The sequence below is a fragment of the Musa acuminata genome, chromosome BXJ2-6, assembly GCF_036884655.1.
Source record: "Musa acuminata AAA Group cultivar baxijiao chromosome BXJ2-6, Cavendish_Baxijiao_AAA, whole genome shotgun sequence".
Taxonomy (NCBI): domain Eukaryota; kingdom Viridiplantae; phylum Streptophyta; class Magnoliopsida; order Zingiberales; family Musaceae; genus Musa; species Musa acuminata.
The window spans coordinates 824,336-842,564 of record NC_088343.1 but is presented as its reverse complement, the minus strand read 5'-3'; the positions used below and the strand labels follow the sequence as shown (position 1 = coordinate 842,564).

At 37.4% G+C, this 18,229-nt stretch overlaps 4 protein-coding genes across 5 annotated transcripts; 2 read left to right on the top strand and 2 right to left on the bottom strand.

Moving 5' to 3' along the window:
* Positions 1-38: 38 nt before the first annotated feature.
* On the bottom strand, positions 39-5,032 carry LOC135614093 (pentatricopeptide repeat-containing protein At5g66500, mitochondrial-like). Of its 2 annotated transcripts, XM_065111118.1 has the most exons (5): positions 3,689-5,032; positions 3,466-3,607; positions 1,655-2,083; positions 1,367-1,564; positions 39-237 (listed from the first exon to the last, which is right to left on the bottom strand). In XM_065111118.1, the coding sequence occupies exons 1-2, from the start codon at positions 4,998-5,000 to the stop codon at positions 3,495-3,497; spliced, it is 1,425 nt and encodes a 474-aa protein (XP_064967190.1). In that variant the 5' UTR covers positions 5,001-5,032; the 3' UTR covers positions 39-237; positions 1,367-1,564; positions 1,655-2,083; positions 3,466-3,494. The 2 variants fall into 2 exon arrangements, with proteins under 2 accessions (XP_064967190.1, XP_064967189.1); XM_065111117.1 differs by having other exon boundaries at positions 3,466-5,032.
* A 305-nt stretch (positions 5,033-5,337) lies between these two features.
* LOC135614092 (glycine-rich RNA-binding protein 4, mitochondrial-like) lies at positions 5,338-8,208 on the top strand. The gene is made up of 4 exons (XM_065111116.1): positions 5,338-5,506; positions 5,596-5,664; positions 7,695-7,801; positions 7,922-8,208. The coding sequence occupies exons 1-4, from the start codon at positions 5,389-5,391 to the stop codon at positions 8,024-8,026; spliced, it is 399 nt and encodes a 132-aa protein (XP_064967188.1). The 5' UTR covers positions 5,338-5,388; the 3' UTR covers positions 8,027-8,208.
* A 1,033-nt stretch (positions 8,209-9,241) lies between these two features.
* On the bottom strand, positions 9,242-10,493 carry LOC135613380 (lysine-specific demethylase REF6-like). Its single transcript, XM_065110406.1, has one exon. It carries the CDS (start codon positions 10,202-10,204, stop codon positions 9,257-9,259), a length of 948 nt encoding a protein of 315 aa, XP_064966478.1. The 5' UTR covers positions 10,205-10,493; the 3' UTR covers positions 9,242-9,256.
* A 1,896-nt stretch (positions 10,494-12,389) lies between these two features.
* Positions 12,390-17,277, top strand: LOC135614091 (phosphoribosylglycinamide formyltransferase, chloroplastic-like). The gene is made up of 6 exons (XM_065111115.1): positions 12,390-12,594; positions 13,658-14,141; positions 15,820-15,931; positions 16,447-16,623; positions 16,731-16,857; positions 17,021-17,277. Exons 2-6 carry the CDS (start codon positions 13,745-13,747, stop codon positions 17,132-17,134), a joined length of 927 nt encoding a protein of 308 aa, XP_064967187.1. The 5' UTR covers positions 12,390-12,594; positions 13,658-13,744; the 3' UTR covers positions 17,135-17,277.
* The last annotated feature ends 952 nt before the right edge of the window (positions 17,278-18,229 follow it).

Sequence of the window (18,229 nt, the reverse complement as noted above, 5' to 3'; positions counted from 1 at the left end):
AGACAACAGAAATAAGTAATTTTTCGCTTAGTCAACTATGGCAAATAATAAGAATTCTTTCATAAGAAATACTTTACATTCATCATGCGAATAAAATCATCTTTATGATACGAATAGAGTATTCGCACCAGCGATAACAGATGATGAACCTCATCATCATCCTCCTTACATTTGGATCGATGCAGTCGTCAAATTTTTTTTGAGCTTGTTTGATTCCATTTAACTCGTTGAGACCCCCTGAAATAAATAAAAAAAAATTCAATCATAAACTTTGGATGATGTAAAAAAAGTTAAACTGAGAATAACCCACAAATCTACAATTTAATCATGCCCCAGCAACTACATTACTAAAAATACATGTAGCAATCAATCACTAAGATGTCTTACATCGATCAAACCATATTGACATCTTTCATTAACATCATTTCTAACATTCACAATTGCATATAACCAAAAGAGCAGAAAATTAATTTCGCACATGAGTAAGCAAGAATAGGAGTAATGCAAAACAAATAGAAATTAAAGGATCCTTAAATTGTTTACTTTTCGTGTGATCGATGATGCAATCATGCATATTTATAGCATGCAACTTATACTCAAGAGTGTACTTTTGCTAGTTATGAAAAATTAAGGCATGTATCTAATGATTAAATGCTTTGAGCTATTTGTAAGTTTGCTAAAATATTATATGTTCTCATCCTATTCTAGTTATCTAGAAATAGAAGAACTAATATTTCCTAGAGCAGTCGGAATCTTACAGACAATGGAATCAGTATTGCTGAATTACAGAGAAGCATGATTTTATCTAGTTATGCTCTTAGGAAGTACAAGTCTTTTCAACCATCAAACTCAATCTTGCAGAGATTAATTATCCAATAATGAACTCGATATTAGCATGCTACTTACATTCAAGAATAATTTTTTGCTAGTTATAGAGAAATAACTTAAGTCTTTGAGCTGTCTGTAAATTTGCTAATATATTATATGTTACCATCCTACTCAACCCATAATTGAGTAGTTGCCTACTCTAATTATCTAGAAATATAACAACTAATATTCCTAGACTGATGTGAATCTCAAGTATAATGAAATCAATCTTGCTGATTTATAGAGAGTCAGTATGTTATGTTGCTGTGCTCTTAGGAAATACAAGTCTTTTCTACCACCTAATTTCTAATTTCATTCTAAAAATGACAATTAAAAGGCTAAGAAAACATCATAAAATGATATTGTCCTGTAACACCCCTAGATGAGATCATTTTACATAGATACACTGTTGATTGAGTATCTTGATATGAAATAACTGAAATGAAATAACTAATGCAAATTCACAATGAGAAAAAGGTAATGAGATTTAATAACTTGCCCTAGTTGCTTTATTTCCAAACTGGAAGACTTTAAGTCAACATTTCTTTATCTGAAGGAGCGGAGAAGATGACAACCCGGAGAAAATCAAAGAGTGTGGCATGGATAGGCAACAAGCATGGAAGAAGGCAGTAGATATCTCCACATCACCATTTGAAGCATTAGAGGATAAATATGTCGGTAGCCTTCCTCTTAGTATCTGGAGAGTAGAGGAGTGGTCAGCCTTATAAACACATTAAATGTAAGAGTGAGTGTGAATGGAGTTGATTAAGATGTCTAACAAATTTACCTGACAATCTCTCGCATATGATGGATAGAATGAGACCTCTTTTTGAAGGTGAGCCTTAGTACAGTGGTGAGGTTGCTTCTTTGCAACCTAAAAGATCAGGGTACAAGACTTGGAAACCGTCTCTCTAAATATAGAGCTAAGCTGCATATGTTGACTCTCGCCAGATACCACATCGAAAAGGGAGCCTCGTGCTCTGGATTTGCCCATTTAGAAAGAGACTTTTCACTTCACTTCTCAAAGCTTCTTTTTCAGTTCGCTTCTCAAAGCTTTCTTTCACATTGTAAGTAAACCGCTGGTCATCTTAATCTCACCTCAAAAAATGGTGCTTGGTTGAGGTTAGGATGGCAATTCAAACATAAAGCTCACCTCTAAAAGGGTATGTAATCCACTTGCAATGACATAATAGCAAGCTAATTAGCATCCAGACGCCTGCATATATCAAGTGATAGTGATCTATGAAACAGAAATATCAGGGAAACAAGGTTGAAAGGAACGAAGAGAGCCATGCAGCAAAGGAGAAGGAAAAGGAGAGAGGAGAGAGGTGGGGCAGGCAAGTTCAACAGAAACTTTTATTAAACCTATATATTAGTGATTATAATAAGAATTTGAACATGAATAAAAAAATTTGCATTAAATGCCAACAAAGTAGAAGAGACCATTTAGTAATAAAGACGATGGCAGCATGTGAAGAGAATGATTGATAGTAACTCTGTAATCAAATACCAGATGTTTTACCATGAAATATGTACTCATCCAAAAACAGTAGTTATTTTTCCAGTTCTCTACAATGAGAAGCTATCATATTGACTGTACATGGGTGCTTTATATATCTTTAAACTTATAAAATTTGGTGCATCGTCTTGAAGTGAATAGGACCTTTGAGCTTGTAGAATCTGAAATACTTGAGATATACTTGAGTTTGATGATATATATGTAACCCTTAGACTTACAAAACTAGTAAAGTTATCATCAGTGATCTTTTCATACAACAATAGATCCTCTATGTGCATAACTAAATAGGTCCAGAAAGCAACAAATATGATGTGTAAATGGTTCTTCAAACTCTCTAGCCAAATATCAAACAAGTGAAGTTGCCATGCAATCATTTGGAAGAAAACTTGTTGCTCTAACTCTTAGGATATATCATCTTTATGTTATATCACAGTCAGCCCCCTCTCTCATCTGAATTCTTGATCCATCCGAGAGTGCAGCAAATTCTCTTTTCTTTTTTGCTTCTCTATGCATGTCCCCCTGTTCTTTTGTTATGATTTTAATCACCTCAGCTCCTATAAAATTTGGTTGATGTGTCTTGACATTAAATTTATACTCCATTTCAAAAATTATAGTTTATCCTGTTCCTTCATTAGTACTATGATCAAGTTCAAACTTAAGTTCTGTACCATATGAGAATATTTATTAGTTATTTGTTTCCTATCTCATCATTTTGAGAGTTCAAAACCAAAGTTTCTTGAACTTCTGAACTTTGAATGACATTTTAGAAAAAGCATCTTTGAATTTGTTTCACACACATATAACTCTAAACTAATCCAGGCTTTACAAGATCACCTCCCACCACCTTGGCACCATCGGTTTGTTCGACACCTTCCGAATATTAGCGTAACTTTTATCTTTGATGCATCTCTCAACTACCATGTTGGCCTACACTTTGTGCCTTGGATATTAATTCAGCTAAAGGATTGAAGGACACTAATGATATGATTTGATGTATAATTGCTTTTTATCCAGTTGATATCATCGAAAGTATGAAGCTTTTTATCAAAAAGAGATAATCTCTGACTAAGAAAACTAACCTGATTTCCACTCAGTAGCTCAGGCAGCATCAGATTTCAATTGCAACAGGTAACTCAAACTGGCTGTTGCCTGCCTCCTTCTTCAACCCTCTGTCCTTCATCATTCTTCTCAAGTACTCTGCCCCCTCCCACTGTCCACAAGCTGCATAAAAGTTCGACAGCAGTACATAACTTCCAGGATTATCAGGATCCAGCGAAAGAAGATGCCTTGCCATCTGCTCACCTCTCTTCAAATCCATGTTGGCTTTGCAAGCATTCAGCATAGCTATACAGACTGCACTGGTCAGATTATCTGGATTCAAAATTAGATCACAGTAGAATTTCCATGCCTCCTCGATCCTACCTGCACCACTTAACAGGTAGATGAAACAAGCATAATGCTCAGGCCCAGGATCTATGCCATGCTTGCTCTGCATTGCAAACAAGCACTCTCGCCCCTCATCCACCAGTCCCGAATGGCTGCAGGCCGAGAGAACCGAAAGGAATGTCACAGCATTTGGTGAAACATGACCGCTTATTTCTTCTTCTTGCATCCTCTTAAACAACTTCCAAGCTTCAACACCACGCCCATGGCTTCCATAGGCCGAAATCATGGTTGTCCAAGAAACAACGTTCTTGCGATGAATCTGTTCAAAAGATATTCGCCCTGATGTTAGCTCCCCGCACTTGGCATACATATCGACGATGGCGTTACACAAGGTCGTATCTGAATCGAATCCATGGCGGACCATCACACAGTGCACTTGCTTTCCGTAGGACAAGCTCAAACAGTCCGAGCATGCAGAAAGAGCAGAAGTAAGGGTGATCTCGTTGGGCCTCACGAGTCCTAACACCGAGAAGGCCTCCTTGAATCGTCTGTTCTGGATGCACCCGCTGATTAAGGCGTTGTAGATTGCAACATCTTTCTCGCGATTCAATCTGTTGAACACGTCGAACGCCTCCTGAATCATTCCGCAACCAGAATAGAAGTCGATAAGCGCTGTGGCCATGACGAGGGAGTCATTGCCGTCGCCAATCACCCGAGCGTGGATCTGCTTGCCAAGCCGAACCGCACGCATGGACGCGCAGGCTTTCAGCACAGAACACAAAGTGAAGCCGGTGAACGGAGACCCTCCATCCACCGCCATGGCGTGGAAGGCCGAGATGGCGTCTGCGGGGAGGCCGTGCCGGACGAGGCAGGAGATGAAGGCGTTCCACGCGATCGAGTCCCGGACGGGCATTCCGTCGAACACGTCGAGGGCGTAGCGGAGGAGGCCGCACCTGGAGTACACGTCGAGCAGGGCGGTGGCGGGGACGGGGTCGAGGTCGGCTGCGGACTTGACCATGAGCGCGTGGGCTTGGCGGCCGAGGGAGGGGAAGGAGCGGCAAGCGGAGAGGAGGGGCGGGAACGCGTCAGCGGCGAGGGGGGCGCCCCGGCGGTGCGCACGGCGGAAGAGGTGGAGGGCGTCGAGTTGAGATGCATCGGTTGGGGGCGGCGAGGGGGACACAGCAGCGTGCGCGACGAGCCGAGAGATCACAGAACGAGACCTCTTCATTCACCCACAACCCAGCAAACACGACGTTTCCCTACCCTCCCTTTTATTGGAAAATGGAGGGGCATGTTAAGTGGGTCCCTCGAGAATGCCATATCGTCTAATCACAAGAAAGGTATCCGAACGGTTAAATCACGCAGGGGTGCGATAAGGATTGGCACTTGCTCTGTGATGATACGTTCGTCGTCACCAGCGAACACGGCAGCTGCCTACCGTCCCTTTTATTGGAGAATTGTCGATATGTAAGCGGGTCCCACAGTGGACCTCATATATAGACTAATAATAAGGAAAGTATATTTACGAGTACGAAACGTATGGGTGGGATAGCGATTGGCACTTGCTCTATAACGATCCATTCTTACTCGACGTGAAGAGAAAGAGGAGAAGAGGAATGAGGCATTTGGTGAGTAGGTGGAGGCTCGCTCGACCCTCGAACTTGCCGCAGCCGCGATTCCACTGCGCTCCGCCGCCGCCTCCGCCGCCTTCCAATTCGAAATTGTTTGTGGGAGGTTTGATTGGGTTTAACTCTTTTGGCTTCACCTTCTTGTGTGTGTTTGTTGCAGTTCATGATGATTCCTTTGCTTTGGATTGGATCAAGGTCTGTCGTGGTCTGTGGATGAGATGTCTCTCAAGGATGCCTTCTCTTCCTTTGGAGATGTCACCGAAGGTGCGCGTTTTCACTCCCTTCTCTCTGTTTTAGTTTGTAATGTGCTCGTGAATGTCGCATCATGGAAGAATAGTGATGATACTAGTGTTTGATCTTCTTGTTCCCCTAGTTGGAAAGACTCAGTCACTAAATTCTATGCAGAAAGAGTGATCGATCTTGTGATGCTTGGTGATTGCATTGGATCCTGGGGTCATTACCATCTTGCATGATAGTAGTTTGGTGAATTGTCTCAGAGATTACTGCTATTTTAGAGTAATTAGAACCAGCACAAAGTGATCAAAGAAGTATAAATCAAGAATTGTGATATGACAAAATGGAATAATAAGTGAGTTGCCATCGCAGGTTTTCTGAGACCCAATTTAATGCATCTTTTTTCTTATTGTGATTCATTCAATAGAGCAAACGAAAAGATTTGTGGCATCTGAGTTGAGATCGGAAGCTAAAGAGTTGAGTGTCCAAGCTTGGGTTCATTGAGTGTGAGCTCAAGTAGTCATAGGTGGCATGGACGTAGTGTAACTTATAATTTCAATTTTTTCTGCTGTTCTGTCTCTAGAAGTCACTAATCAAAGGAGTGTGTTGTCACTGTCATCAAAACAGTCCATATTGAGGTAACTTTTAGGTATACTTCTTTTTGTTCCCGCAACTTGAATGTTAAGAAGATGGCTTCTTATTTGAGAGACTCATCTGATTACATAAAGGCATCTGCACTATCAAGCTTGATGTTTATTCAAATTTGAATTTGTGATTTTTGTGATGAAATGAGCCATTATTTCCCCGTCTCTTCTTCCTTGTTGATAGATTTCTTTGTGGCTATGCTACAAAAGTTGACAACCTGACATCCTCTGTAGAAGATTGGAGCAAACTTGCACATAGAATTCCTAATGTAATTGCATCTTATTTGAATACTTTATATATCAGAAATACAAGCTTTGCTATCCTTACCTATGTAACATTTGTAATGGATGAGTTTACCGGTCAGGTACAAGATACAACCCCTTGGTATATGTTGTTCACCGATGATATTATTTTGATTGATAAAAGTTGTAAACAAAATCAATTTTAAACTTGAGTGATGATGGCAAACATTTAAATTTAAGGTCTTAGATTAAGTAAAATTAAGACTAAACATATGAGGTGTAGCTTTAGGAAAAACAAGAGAAAAACTGAGAGGATGAACGGATAAGAAGTTCTTCTGAGGAAAAAATGTAGGTACCTTGAATCTATTATTTATCGGGATGGATTTTGTTCATAGAGTAAAAGATAAGTGAATTGAAATGGAGAATAGTGTTGAGAATTTTGTTTATCCATCCAATGCCCTTTAGATTTAGAAGAAAAAATTAATAAGGCAATTTCCTAGCATACTTAGAGGTTAAGTGTTGGGTGATTAAGAAACAACGTATATAAAATGTTCCTGTAGTTGAGATGAAAATGCCAAGATAGATGTATGAAGTTATTATGAAATATAGAAAACATATTTTTATTATGAATAATTAGGTGTAACTCATATAAAAGGAAAAAAAAAAGAAAAAATCATCTAAGATTGTATAAATATTATTATAAGAAGATTTAAATATTATGATTAAATAAGATGAGACAATTAATGTTACTGATAGAAAAGAGAACAGCAAAGACTTAGAAGGCTTTATGCTAAACTATATAAAAATAGAGATATCTGAATGTTTCCAATTTAATTGAAGATATCACCTTGTAAAAGTACTCGATGATGAGCAAAAATTCATGTAGCTGATCCCAAACAGTCGGAACATTAACATTTTCTAATTATTGTTGTCATTGTAAATATTGACTTTTTGTTTTTCTTTCCGTTGCTGATATGTATATCATCATAGTTCATTGAAGAAAACCTCCTTGATTCTGTTTCAAAATATGATTACTTTGTATGATTAATATTTCTCCCTGATTTTTGAAAAAAGTTTATAAAAAAAAATACTGTTTATTTTTGAAAAAATATAGACTATTATTGCTTCAGACAACTTATGTGAAATTGCATGTTTATTGCCTGTTTGTTTCAGTGAGGATCATGTATGACAAGAACACTGGAAGGTCAAGAGGGTTTGGATTCATCCATTTTGCATCGGATGATGCAGCTAAATGCGCTAAATTTGCCATGGATGGAAAGGTAAGAGGAATGATTGTTTCAGTTCAATAAATTGAGTTGACAGAGGACATAAACCATATAATATAGAAAATATATACAACAAGCAACATTTGCAACTTCTGAACACTTAATTGTTTACAGGCATTCTTAGGTCGGCCGTTGAGAATAAGCTTTGCTATCGAAAAGGTTCGTGGTGGACCAGTTGTAGTTCCTCGGCTTCCAGCAGTAGGAGAATCAACTAATTGAAACTTTTGATCTTGTTTCTTTGGCAACACAACTTTGTCATTGTAATATTGTTTCCATATCTAATCTTATTATCCCAAGGAAAAACTACTTCAGCAAAGGATTTGTACTCTCTTTGCCATAGTAACAGCAGATTTTGTTGACATGATGAGGTAGATAGTATGATCATAGTGTGTATTTCTTTATGAAGTGGATAATGATTTAAGGCGGCTTTTGTGAGAAATGATAAACTTGTCTTTGGAGTCTTGTTCTGAAACATTGCCTGGATGTTCTGCTTTGCCGAAGACTTACTATCTTTTGCAAAAGGAACACTTGCTACCAATAACACTGATTGTCCAAGAAATGTCATTTGTGGTACTAAAAGTACTATTTTTGTACATTAGTGAGATATGTGACCATTTTATGGATCTCGGATTAAATAGTTGAGATATTATAATTTTGTTGTTATTCTGGAGTATCATCATTTAATTTGAACTTGAGAAATTCATAGAATTAGGCATTACATAGATGGCTTCATGCTGGAACAGTATGAGAAGGTCCAATATTATCATTTCTGAAGTTTCTCCCTTCAGAGTGTTGTTTGATCCGACTCTACAAACAGACGCTTTCAAGTTCTAAGATAACCTGAGATTTCAATTACAACCACCTAGACAAGTCATCTACTTCCTTCACCAGTTATGGTTGCTAAAATCTAGCAGAAAGGTATCAGATCATGGTAAAAATGAATCATGTCAACAAATGGCACTCCCAAGCTGCAGAGAGCATCTCAAGATACAAGATACATCAGCAAAACTGTCATGGACTCATCAAATGGGCACTTCAAGAATAGTTCAATTAAGCTACTCATCGAATACCTATGATCGTCTATGCAGCCAGCTGCTAGGTATGACTCAGACTTTGACCAAGCTTTAAAGGCAATTACAACAGATTTTCTAGTCCTACAGAGGTAACCATGACCATGGTAGTTCATATAGATAAAAGTAAACCTAGAGCTTCAGAAATATGAATCCTAAAACACTAATATTGATAAATTTAACACTATTTTCCTTTGTTGATAGTTTGTGGTCCTTCAATTGTGCATCAGACTAAGGTGCAGCGTATTTAAACTAGACCACATTTCTCACTTTCCTCTTCCACTTTGACGGTTTGCACTACAGTGGTGGTGAAGTCATTTCTATTTTGGCGAATCTTATCAAGAAAAGCATCATAAGACTATGAAAGAAACTGAACTAATTAAAAACCAGAACCAATGAACAAGTTAAGGCAACCGGACTTACCGAGAGGGTTTACCTCACCACCATAGCCTTGTATGCGGACCACCTCCTCGAAGGCAAGTCTGCCATCCCTCGGTACTCCATACCACGTCTTCCCAGCGCCCATATGCAGGTAATTCAAGCTGTGCAGCTCGTGGTCTTCAACATGCCATGCAAACCAGCTAAACAGCATCGCTACATACACCATGGGCGACGTCACTCCTGGGATTTCCTCCTTCATGAACTGGAGCAGGGAGCCCTTAGCCCGGGACACACCCCGCATGTTCCACGCCGATTCCCCGACATTAGCCGGCGCCTTGTCACGCCAGCAGTGCCGGCCGTCGCTGGGGAGCGGAGCAAAACCCGAACCGGGCATGTCGTTGGCGTACTCGACCGAGAAGGGCTTGTCGGCAGAAGCCCGCCAGAAGAGGGTCTCGATTTCAATAGGGGAGAGAGCAGCTGAGGCGGCGGCCTTGCGAGCGCTGCCGCCTGCTGCGGCATGGCGGAGGTGGGAGCGCTCGAATTGGCGGGCCTTGGCCTCGAACTGCGCGAGGGTGTAGTGCTCGCCGCTCTGCCATACGGACTTCTGGACGGGGCGGGGGCGGCGAGGGCAGAAGCCGATCTGCTGCTGGCGAGTGGCGAAGGCCGGGGGCCGCTGGCCGAGCTCACGGGCGGCGAAGGAGCGGTTGAGGTTGGTGACGGCGGTCTTCTTGGGAGCGGGGGGGAGGGGGGGCACGATCTTGCAGATGCCGAAGGCGGCGGCTTCCTTCTCGATCTTGAGGATGTAGGCGATGGGGTCCTGGAACTCCTGCGGCGTGGGGCGGAACTCCGGAGCCTGCGGCAGCGACCTGAGCCAGGGGGGCACCTCCAGTGGCAGCGGCTCGGGGGCGGCCACCCCAGGCGCGGACGGCGACGCTGCGGCGGCCATCAACGGAGGAGGAGAGGTGCCCTCATCTGGAGAGAGGGCGAGTGCTTCTTGGAGTCCCTTCCTCTCTTCTCTTTTGGGGACGGGTAGAAGAAGGGTTTGGTTATATTCTACTCTGAGCTCGCTCTTTCTCTCTCTCTCTCTCTCACTTCCCTCTTTTCTCTTTCTTCCTCTTCTCAGCTGAGCAAAATAGAGAGAGAGAGAGAGGGAGTGAGTGAGAAGAGGAGGGGGGATTTGGATTTAATTTATGCTGTTGATGAGCACAACAGTAGGATTGGCACTGTGCTTCGAGGTGCAGATGAGAGGGGTTTGATAGGGATTGACATCTTTTGTTGCGTCCCCTCATATATATTCTTTATTTTTTTTAGAAATAATGTTTTTTTTATAAATTTAAATTTATGCTATCATCCTAAATATTAAAATTCTTATGTGTAATAAATATATATTTATTTTTTAAAATCCTAATTTTTTTTAAAATATTAATAATCATGGAAAGGATATAAAATTTGACTGTTCTAAATGTAAAGGATCCTAAAACAAAATGAGTGAGCTTGATAAATAATCCTATAAAAATCTATATCGAAGGTATATTTAATAAAAAAATTCTTGATAATAAGACTTCGATAATAGTCAGGTTTGAAGTGAAAATTGATTTATAAAAATATTTTATAATTATTAAATATTATTTAGACATAAGAAGTCAGATTAATTATCCATTGTTGTGGTTAGTACCATTATGTTGTTCACATATCTTACTCATCTTACATGTGGATATAAAAAGATATTTGAGTATGACATGATATATTGTTCGAATGTGAACATATCAAACGTTCTTATCTTATACCTCAAATATGCTCATGGGATATTAAGGGGTCAAAACATAATGGAGTTATAGATGATAATAAAGTTTTACGTTTAGATAACCTGACAACCCATCATGTTATACTTCTAATGTCTTACGAGTTGAACATAAAAGACGAGTAGCCCATATAATCAATACATCGATGCCAATTATAATACTCGACATTTTAATTAACTTCTTGCATCCAAGTAATGCTTTATGTCATTACAAAATCATTCTAATGAATCTAACTTTCCATTTAATTTTGATGATTATTAAATAAAGTCTTCTATAAAACATCTAGAATATGCTAACTCATCTATAGTTATCTAAATCCTAACTCGCGTCGAGCTCAAATATGTCTGGTAGAGCTCGTTAAACCCTTCAAATCTTATATTATTATGCTTTGAGTTACTAAAACATCGAGTAACTTTTGTCCAACATATTTTGATGCAACTTTTTTTTTTTGTTATTATATCAAATCTACTCATCTCTCGACACCAAACTTGTGATGTACTCATATTCAAACTAAGATTAGCTTCGAATCTTCGATATATTGTATAACATATATATATATATATATATATATATATATATATATATATATATATATATATATATATATATATATATATATATATATATATATATATATATATATAAGGGCCTTGTAATTGATTTTCATATATTAAAGAATTTTATTTTCTTTATAGACATAGACATAATATTATCCAACCACATAATATATTGTATCAATTTTCTTATATATTTATTAATTATTGATATATGTGTTTTTTATTTTAAAATAACTAATCATAAATAGTAGTAATTGATATGTATTTTTTGAGAATCTTAATATTCAAAAATATATATTATATAAAAATTCATAATAATAAATATTTTGTATCGAAATTTGAAAAATAATATAACTCATTGTCATAGCAGAATATTAAGATAAAATTTCATATAGTATTAAATGTTAAAAATTAAAATAACTAAATGGATAACATCAATGTAGATATACGAATAATTTTGATATTTACTCAATGGAGTATATAGTATAAAATTTATTCATAAATTGTGATTAGTAATAGTTAAGTCGAGTTTATTGGATGAAAGATTGAAATAATTGAAGCTATTTATATGAGATCCAAATATTTAGAGGGATTTCTATGTGTTATATATATATATATATATATATATATATATATATATAATTTTGGAAGGAAAAAATGTTGTTTCCAAAATTAAAAGAACAAATAAAAAAAGTTGTTATTATGTTGATTTTTAAGGGCATTTCGGTCTTTTGAAAAGTTCGATAGGGGAGGTAAAGATGAATCCGATCCCGCCCCCTCCCTCTCTCCCTCTTCATCGCCCGCTGTCGCCGCCGTCCTCCCTCCATCTCTCGACGCCACCTCTTCATCCATCCCTCGCCTCCGTCCTCCCGAAAGGAGTACCGAGATCACTACGATTCTTTTGACGCTTCAGCAAATCGCTGTGGCAAAGGTGGGACACAAGTCGATCTTCCCAGACATCAAAGTTCAAGAAATCGGTACGAGTACCTTCCTCAGTTCCTCCTACTACTCAATAAAAACCACGACTTTGTATGGGTTCTTGCTTTGATAACGAGTGCTTCCTTTTCCTGTCAACTTTTGCTATGCTACTACTGCGTATATTAGTTTCTATTAAGAATTGTAGAACTATAGATCATGTCTTATCTAGTGGCACAAGATTTTAGATGGAACAACAGTGATAAAAAAAATTATGATGGTATTAGAGCGAGATAACCTCTGTTCAAATCGCATGAAAAATAATTATTGGGTTTGGAAGCCACCTACACATGAGGGGAGTGTTAAGAATATAAATTAGATGGTATCTCATCTAGAAGCTTAAGTTTTTAGATGAAAGACAGTGATAAAAATTTAAGATGGTATCCAAACGAAAGGTTCTGTATTCAAAACTTATCCATGTTACGTATTAAATTAAAAAAATATTATATTCCTTATCAATTTGAAAGTTCATGGCTTGGGTTTGAGTTAATCTGTCATATGCACGTGAGAGGAAGTGTTAAAAATATAAAATCATTGAGCATGTCTTGGCTAAAGGCTTAAGCTTTTAGATGGAGTAACATTTATAAAGATTTGAGAATTTGAGAGTTTCATATGCAATGAGATTTTCAACTCAATTATATGGATTGTACAGACTCATAATGATCAATGCTTTATGAATTGGATTTCAAAACGCTGCTATTCCTGAGTCGACTGTGATCATTCTGACATGTTATCAGGTCAAGTAGTGATGATGATGTTGCAAAAGGTGATGATAGCACGTCTTCACCAAGAGTTATATTGAAGATTAGTCAATATTATAAAAAAAAGTAGCTTAATTTGTTCCTAATGTTGTCTACAGTATTATGACTTCTTGGATAAACCTGCATTTGGTCCTTGGTCATAGTTGTATCCCATCTCTAATGATAATACATCTAGCTAGATGGTTCCTTTGGGAGGAGAGAGAAGACTATTTCCAGATTGAATATCTATATGATTTTATATTTTATGTGTCAGCAATTTTTTCTTGGTTTAGACCTTATAATTGATTTTGGTTTTAACGTGCAGGACTTTTTTCTTTTACTGAATAAATTGAAGAATACAACAATTCTTGGGAGGAGCTTCTTTGTGGGTTTCATTTGCTTCTTTGAATCAATGGAAGCTTTGGGATCAATGATTGGGACTAGTCTTCCTTCCCACACAAAATTGATCTCTATGTCACCAAATTGTCTGACCATTAGATTGGCATCCCGAGATGTTCTCTCTCATTGTAAAGTCCCATATAGGAGACAAGTTCTAACAAAAACATTTAGTGGTTCAGAAGTAGTTCTGCAGAAGGCAAGAAGTAAAACTTGGGGCTTCGAGTGTAGATGCAGTGCTCAAGAGATGGAGAGCTATGTGGCAACTGACAACACTTCACGAAGCTTGACACAAAGGAAAAGACTAGCAGTTTTTGTCTCTGGTGGAGGATCAAATTTTAAAGCTATTCATGAAGCAGCCAAGGAAGGATTGGTTCATGGAGATATTATGGTTTTGGTCACGGATAAGCCCGGTATGTTTCATATTTGGACGTTTGAGGTACTTGCACAAAGAAATTGCTGGTCACTGTTGCTGATAAAATATTTCTGCAGCTTTTTCACTTCTATTGTTCTTCCCTCATGATTATGTTTATCTTTTTCTCCTTTTTGGCATTTCTCCAATCATCTACGGCATGCCCTAGTCATTTGGATGACCTGCGTGTACTTTGTTTTTTTAACTTAATGCCTGTAGAATGCCTGCAGTTCTCTTACCTATACTGAATACTAAAAGAGAATATTGGATACCTATAAATGACAGTCTTATTTTTTCTTCGAAAAAGGAAAATGTTTGTATATTGCATAGTTCTCTAATATACTCTGGATGCTTGTTGACATGAAAAACATTGCACATTTAATGTTCGGAGTAATTTTGCAAATGTTATGGAGATGAATCCACAATTCAAAGTAAGAAGAAAAAGAAATTATGAAAAATAAAATTATAAAGAAAAAAAGAAGACTATCAAGATGCATTTTCAACAGATGAGGAAATAAATGATGTTTGAAGATTGTATATGTTGGTTTGTGAATTTTTTCTTATAAATTTGTACGATGGATTTTAGGCATTTGCCATTGCCTCTAAGGTTGCAGAGTTATTAATCAACTGAATTGAATTGTATTATGTTAGACATTGATCAAAGCACTTGCTACTTATTTAAAACATATCGATAAGTAGTATCAGAAGACAGCAGAGTGACAAATTCTAAAGAAATAAAAATACTTCTTATTTTTTGATTAGTAACAGAATCTATAGTTGCAAGTGCAGTTTGTGACTTTTAGAAACATGATACTTCTTTCTCTTGATTGGTTGCAAGCGCACCTAGGACCAGGTCTATCATCTTTTAGGTATCGAGTTTTTCAGTCAATTTTGCCTTCAGTGATCCTGTAATGTTAGCATTTAACTTAAGATTTTTTTGACATACACAATATGAATACATTAATAAAAGCAATCCCTGTCAAGCTCATCAGCTTTTTGTGGGAGTATAGTTCTCTATTCCGGAAATTGTGTCCACAGTAACCCAGTTCATCCAAGACTGTATTGCTCTGTGTTAAGCTTATTTTTTTCTCTTAGTTAAAACTGACAAGTATTTTGGGATTGCTCTTATCTTATCACATCCAAATCAGATTTTTCTGTTTTAATCTCCAATTGTTAGAACTGAAGCTTTATTTGTATTATTTTGTATCTTTGAGCTTCTTCCATTCTACTTTTAATTCACATATCAGCTCACGGAAACTCTCCGAGTAGTAGTGTCCTAAATGTAGAATGGAGTTTGTTTTGCCATCCAACCTCATATAACCTTGAACTATAGTTATTACTTATTAGATTGACAACCTGTGTTTTGTCATAGAGACTGGGATTCCTAATTTATTGGAATTGCTTACTTAGGTTGTTGCAACCAAGTGGGATAGCTTTTTTCACTTACTATTGATGGCTTCTAAACTAAACTGCAACCAAACTACCTTGCCATAAACATCATTGACTGCTCAGTAATAAATTCATAACAAAGTTGCGATGGTCATAATAATATGTATTTGGTAAGATTGCTAATTCAGCATAGCAACAAAATGGAAAGAAGAATATGGAATGTAATCTATTATCAGAAGTTTAACACCAGAGTAATCATTATGAGAGAAGTCTGTTACTCGTGCTGACAGGTTGTGGTGGTGCTGAATATGCAAGAGATAATCAAATTCCAGTTATTGTATTTCCCAGGTCCATGTCCTCGCCTGATGCTGTATCAGCAGCTGAACTTGTAGCAACTTTAAGGTGAATGTTCTTGTGATACATGTACATTTGCATCTCTTTTAAGGTATTGTAATTGTCATTTCCATATTTTATCTCTCATGTTTTCTACAAAAAGCAAAATGGCAGGGACACTGTAAGATGAAGTTTTGTTCTTTTTGTACATAGGAACTTAAAAATATTGTCTATCATTTTCCAGGTCTCAAGTATGTAACCTTTGAAATCTAACTGCAGAATGTATGAACCGTAGGATGTAGGAACACTTATTGAAAGGAACGGTTGGTGTTTGTGGTTCTATAGTCAAGCTGTTCTATGCTGTTTGTGATTATAGTGGTCAAATTTGGAGGTACTAGCATAAAGTAAAACTATTGTGTTCCTAACCTAGGCCATCTTTGTTCAAAGTCATGCCTTAACTGGAAAGGCAGCATTCTTCCTATTTTGTTCTTAGGTTCACATGCAATATTATATTATATACTTGGTATTTTGATTAGTTTTGGAATGTTTTTGCCTTTTTTCATGCATTTCCTTAATGTTTGCAGGAATTTTGAGGTCGACTTTCTTCTGCTTGCTGGCTTCTTGAAGCTTATACCAATCGAGTTAGTTCAGGCATTTCCAAGATCCATATTGAACATTCATCCATCTCTTCTTCCTGCTTTTGGTGGTAAAGGTTTTTATGGTTTAAAGGTGCACAAAGCTGTCATAGGATCTGGGGCAAGGTATGGAAACGCTTCCTGTTCTCCAATGATCACAAATAGATGAGACTTTTACAAACCCTCCCCTCTATGTACCTGGCTCCATGTGGTGACTATTCTTCGACCTTCAGGTACTCTGGCCCCACAGTTCACTTTGTGGATGAACGGTATGATACCGGTCGTATCGTGGCTCAGAGAGTAGTCCCTGTGCTAGCAGATGACACTGCCGAGCAGCTGGCAGCGAGAGTCCTTCATCAGGTCCAGCGAGTAGATTATATTTATAATGGAATGAGACTTTAATTATCTTTTCTTTTAGCTAATTCAACTTGAGGAGCTGCTCTTGGGTTTCATTGCAAAAATAAATGCTTGCCCATCTCGAAACTCGCAGATTCCTAATTATTGTTAAAATCTTCCATTCCAGGAGCATCAACTCTATGTGGAAGTAGTTTCAGCTTTATGTGAGGATAGAATTGTTTGGAGAGAAGATGGAGTCCCTCTTATTTGCAGCAGAGAGAATCCAAATAAGCTTTACTAGTCAAAGAACAGTGGAAATAACTGCTAGGACTGTTGATATTCTCCATAATCTGTTCAAAAATATCAACAGGAACTGGTAAGAATGAAACATCATTCTTCCATGAGGAGCTCCATTGTTTTATTTAGCGATATCGGTTTCTTTTACCCCTGTTTTTTTTTTTTTTTTTTGCGCACTCTTATGTTTAGAGGTGTTCTTGATGTTTGACATAAATATAATAAGCTTGAAAATTTGACACCAATTCAATGCTACATTATCCACTTTGTATCCTATTAGAATTTAGAATTCAGAGTCTGACATAATTAGTCAGCCAGTTGGTAACATGATTACCTTCTCTATAGTAAGTGTTATCTTAAAGTTCTCAAAGATTTTAGATGCCTAGAGATACTTACATTTGAAGTGTTCATTCTCAGTAACTGTCATATCTTTTGCCTTTTCCATGCATAGGATTCCTTGAGGCAAATTTGTGCATTTACTTAAAAGAAGCAAGATCAACGCATTTCAAAATCAATGTTCATAACTTAGCTGAAGTCCAACAAAAAATTATATTATAGTATATAGTTTGAGATGTATTTTAATTCAAGTATAATTACTTTTGAAAAATTATATAGTCATTTAAATAATTTATATATAAACTCATTTAAATATAATTTTGAAGAGCACGTCAAATAAGTGAAAGTCATCACTTTCACTTATTAGTATATAATATAATAAATCCTATTTTTATCAATTTTTCTTTATATATAATAATAATAATAATAATCGTAATAATAATAATAATAATAATAATAATAATAATAATAATAATAATAATAATAATAATAATAATAATAATAATAATAATAATAATAACTTCAAAACGAGGGGAGCATAAAACCATTGGGCGCCGTTCTAAGTTTGGCAGGTGTCAGTGAGCCCACCGGATAGCAGCTGGTATTGGACGGCACACAAACCCCGAGACCGGCCCTGTGGCATCATCCGTAAATTACCCCCAAATCCCGGGGCCATTTTGGTCGCCTAGAGTGCTCTTTCCGGGTCCCTGCCACCCTCGCACGTGACCGCCCACGAGCGAACCACCGCATCCCCTGTTCCTCCGCG

What these genes read in the sequence shown, in the direction of transcription:
- LOC135613380 (XM_065110406.1), bottom strand. Translation starts at nt 10,204, where the DNA reads ATGGCCGCCGCAGCGTCGCCGTCCGCGCCTGGGGTGGCCGCCCCCGAG.
- LOC135614091 (XM_065111115.1), top strand. Translation starts at nt 13,745, where the DNA reads ATGGAAGCTTTGGGATCAATGATTGGGACTAGTCTTCCTTCCCACACA. An exon ending in GTCATAGGATCTGGGGCAAG is followed by an intron (nt 16,624 to 16,730) that starts GTATGGAAACGC and finishes TTCGACCTTCAG; the next exon opens with GTACTCTGGCCCCACAGTTC. An exon ending in CAGCGAGAGTCCTTCATCAG is followed by an intron (nt 16,858 to 17,020) that starts GTCCAGCGAGTA and finishes CTTCCATTCCAG; the next exon opens with GAGCATCAACTCTATGTGGA.
- LOC135614092 (XM_065111116.1), top strand. Translation starts at nt 5,389, where the DNA reads ATGAGGCATTTGGTGAGTAGGTGGAGGCTCGCTCGACCCTCGAACTTG. An exon ending in TTCGAAATTGTTTGTGGGAG is followed by an intron (nt 5,507 to 5,595) that starts GTTTGATTGGGT and finishes GATTGGATCAAG; the next exon opens with GTCTGTCGTGGTCTGTGGAT. An exon ending in CTTTGGAGATGTCACCGAAG is followed by an intron (nt 5,665 to 7,694) that starts GTGCGCGTTTTC and finishes TGTTTGTTTCAG; the next exon opens with TGAGGATCATGTATGACAAG.
- LOC135614093 (XM_065111117.1), bottom strand. Translation starts at nt 5,000, where the DNA reads ATGAAGAGGTCTCGTTCTGTGATCTCTCGGCTCGTCGCGCACGCTGCT.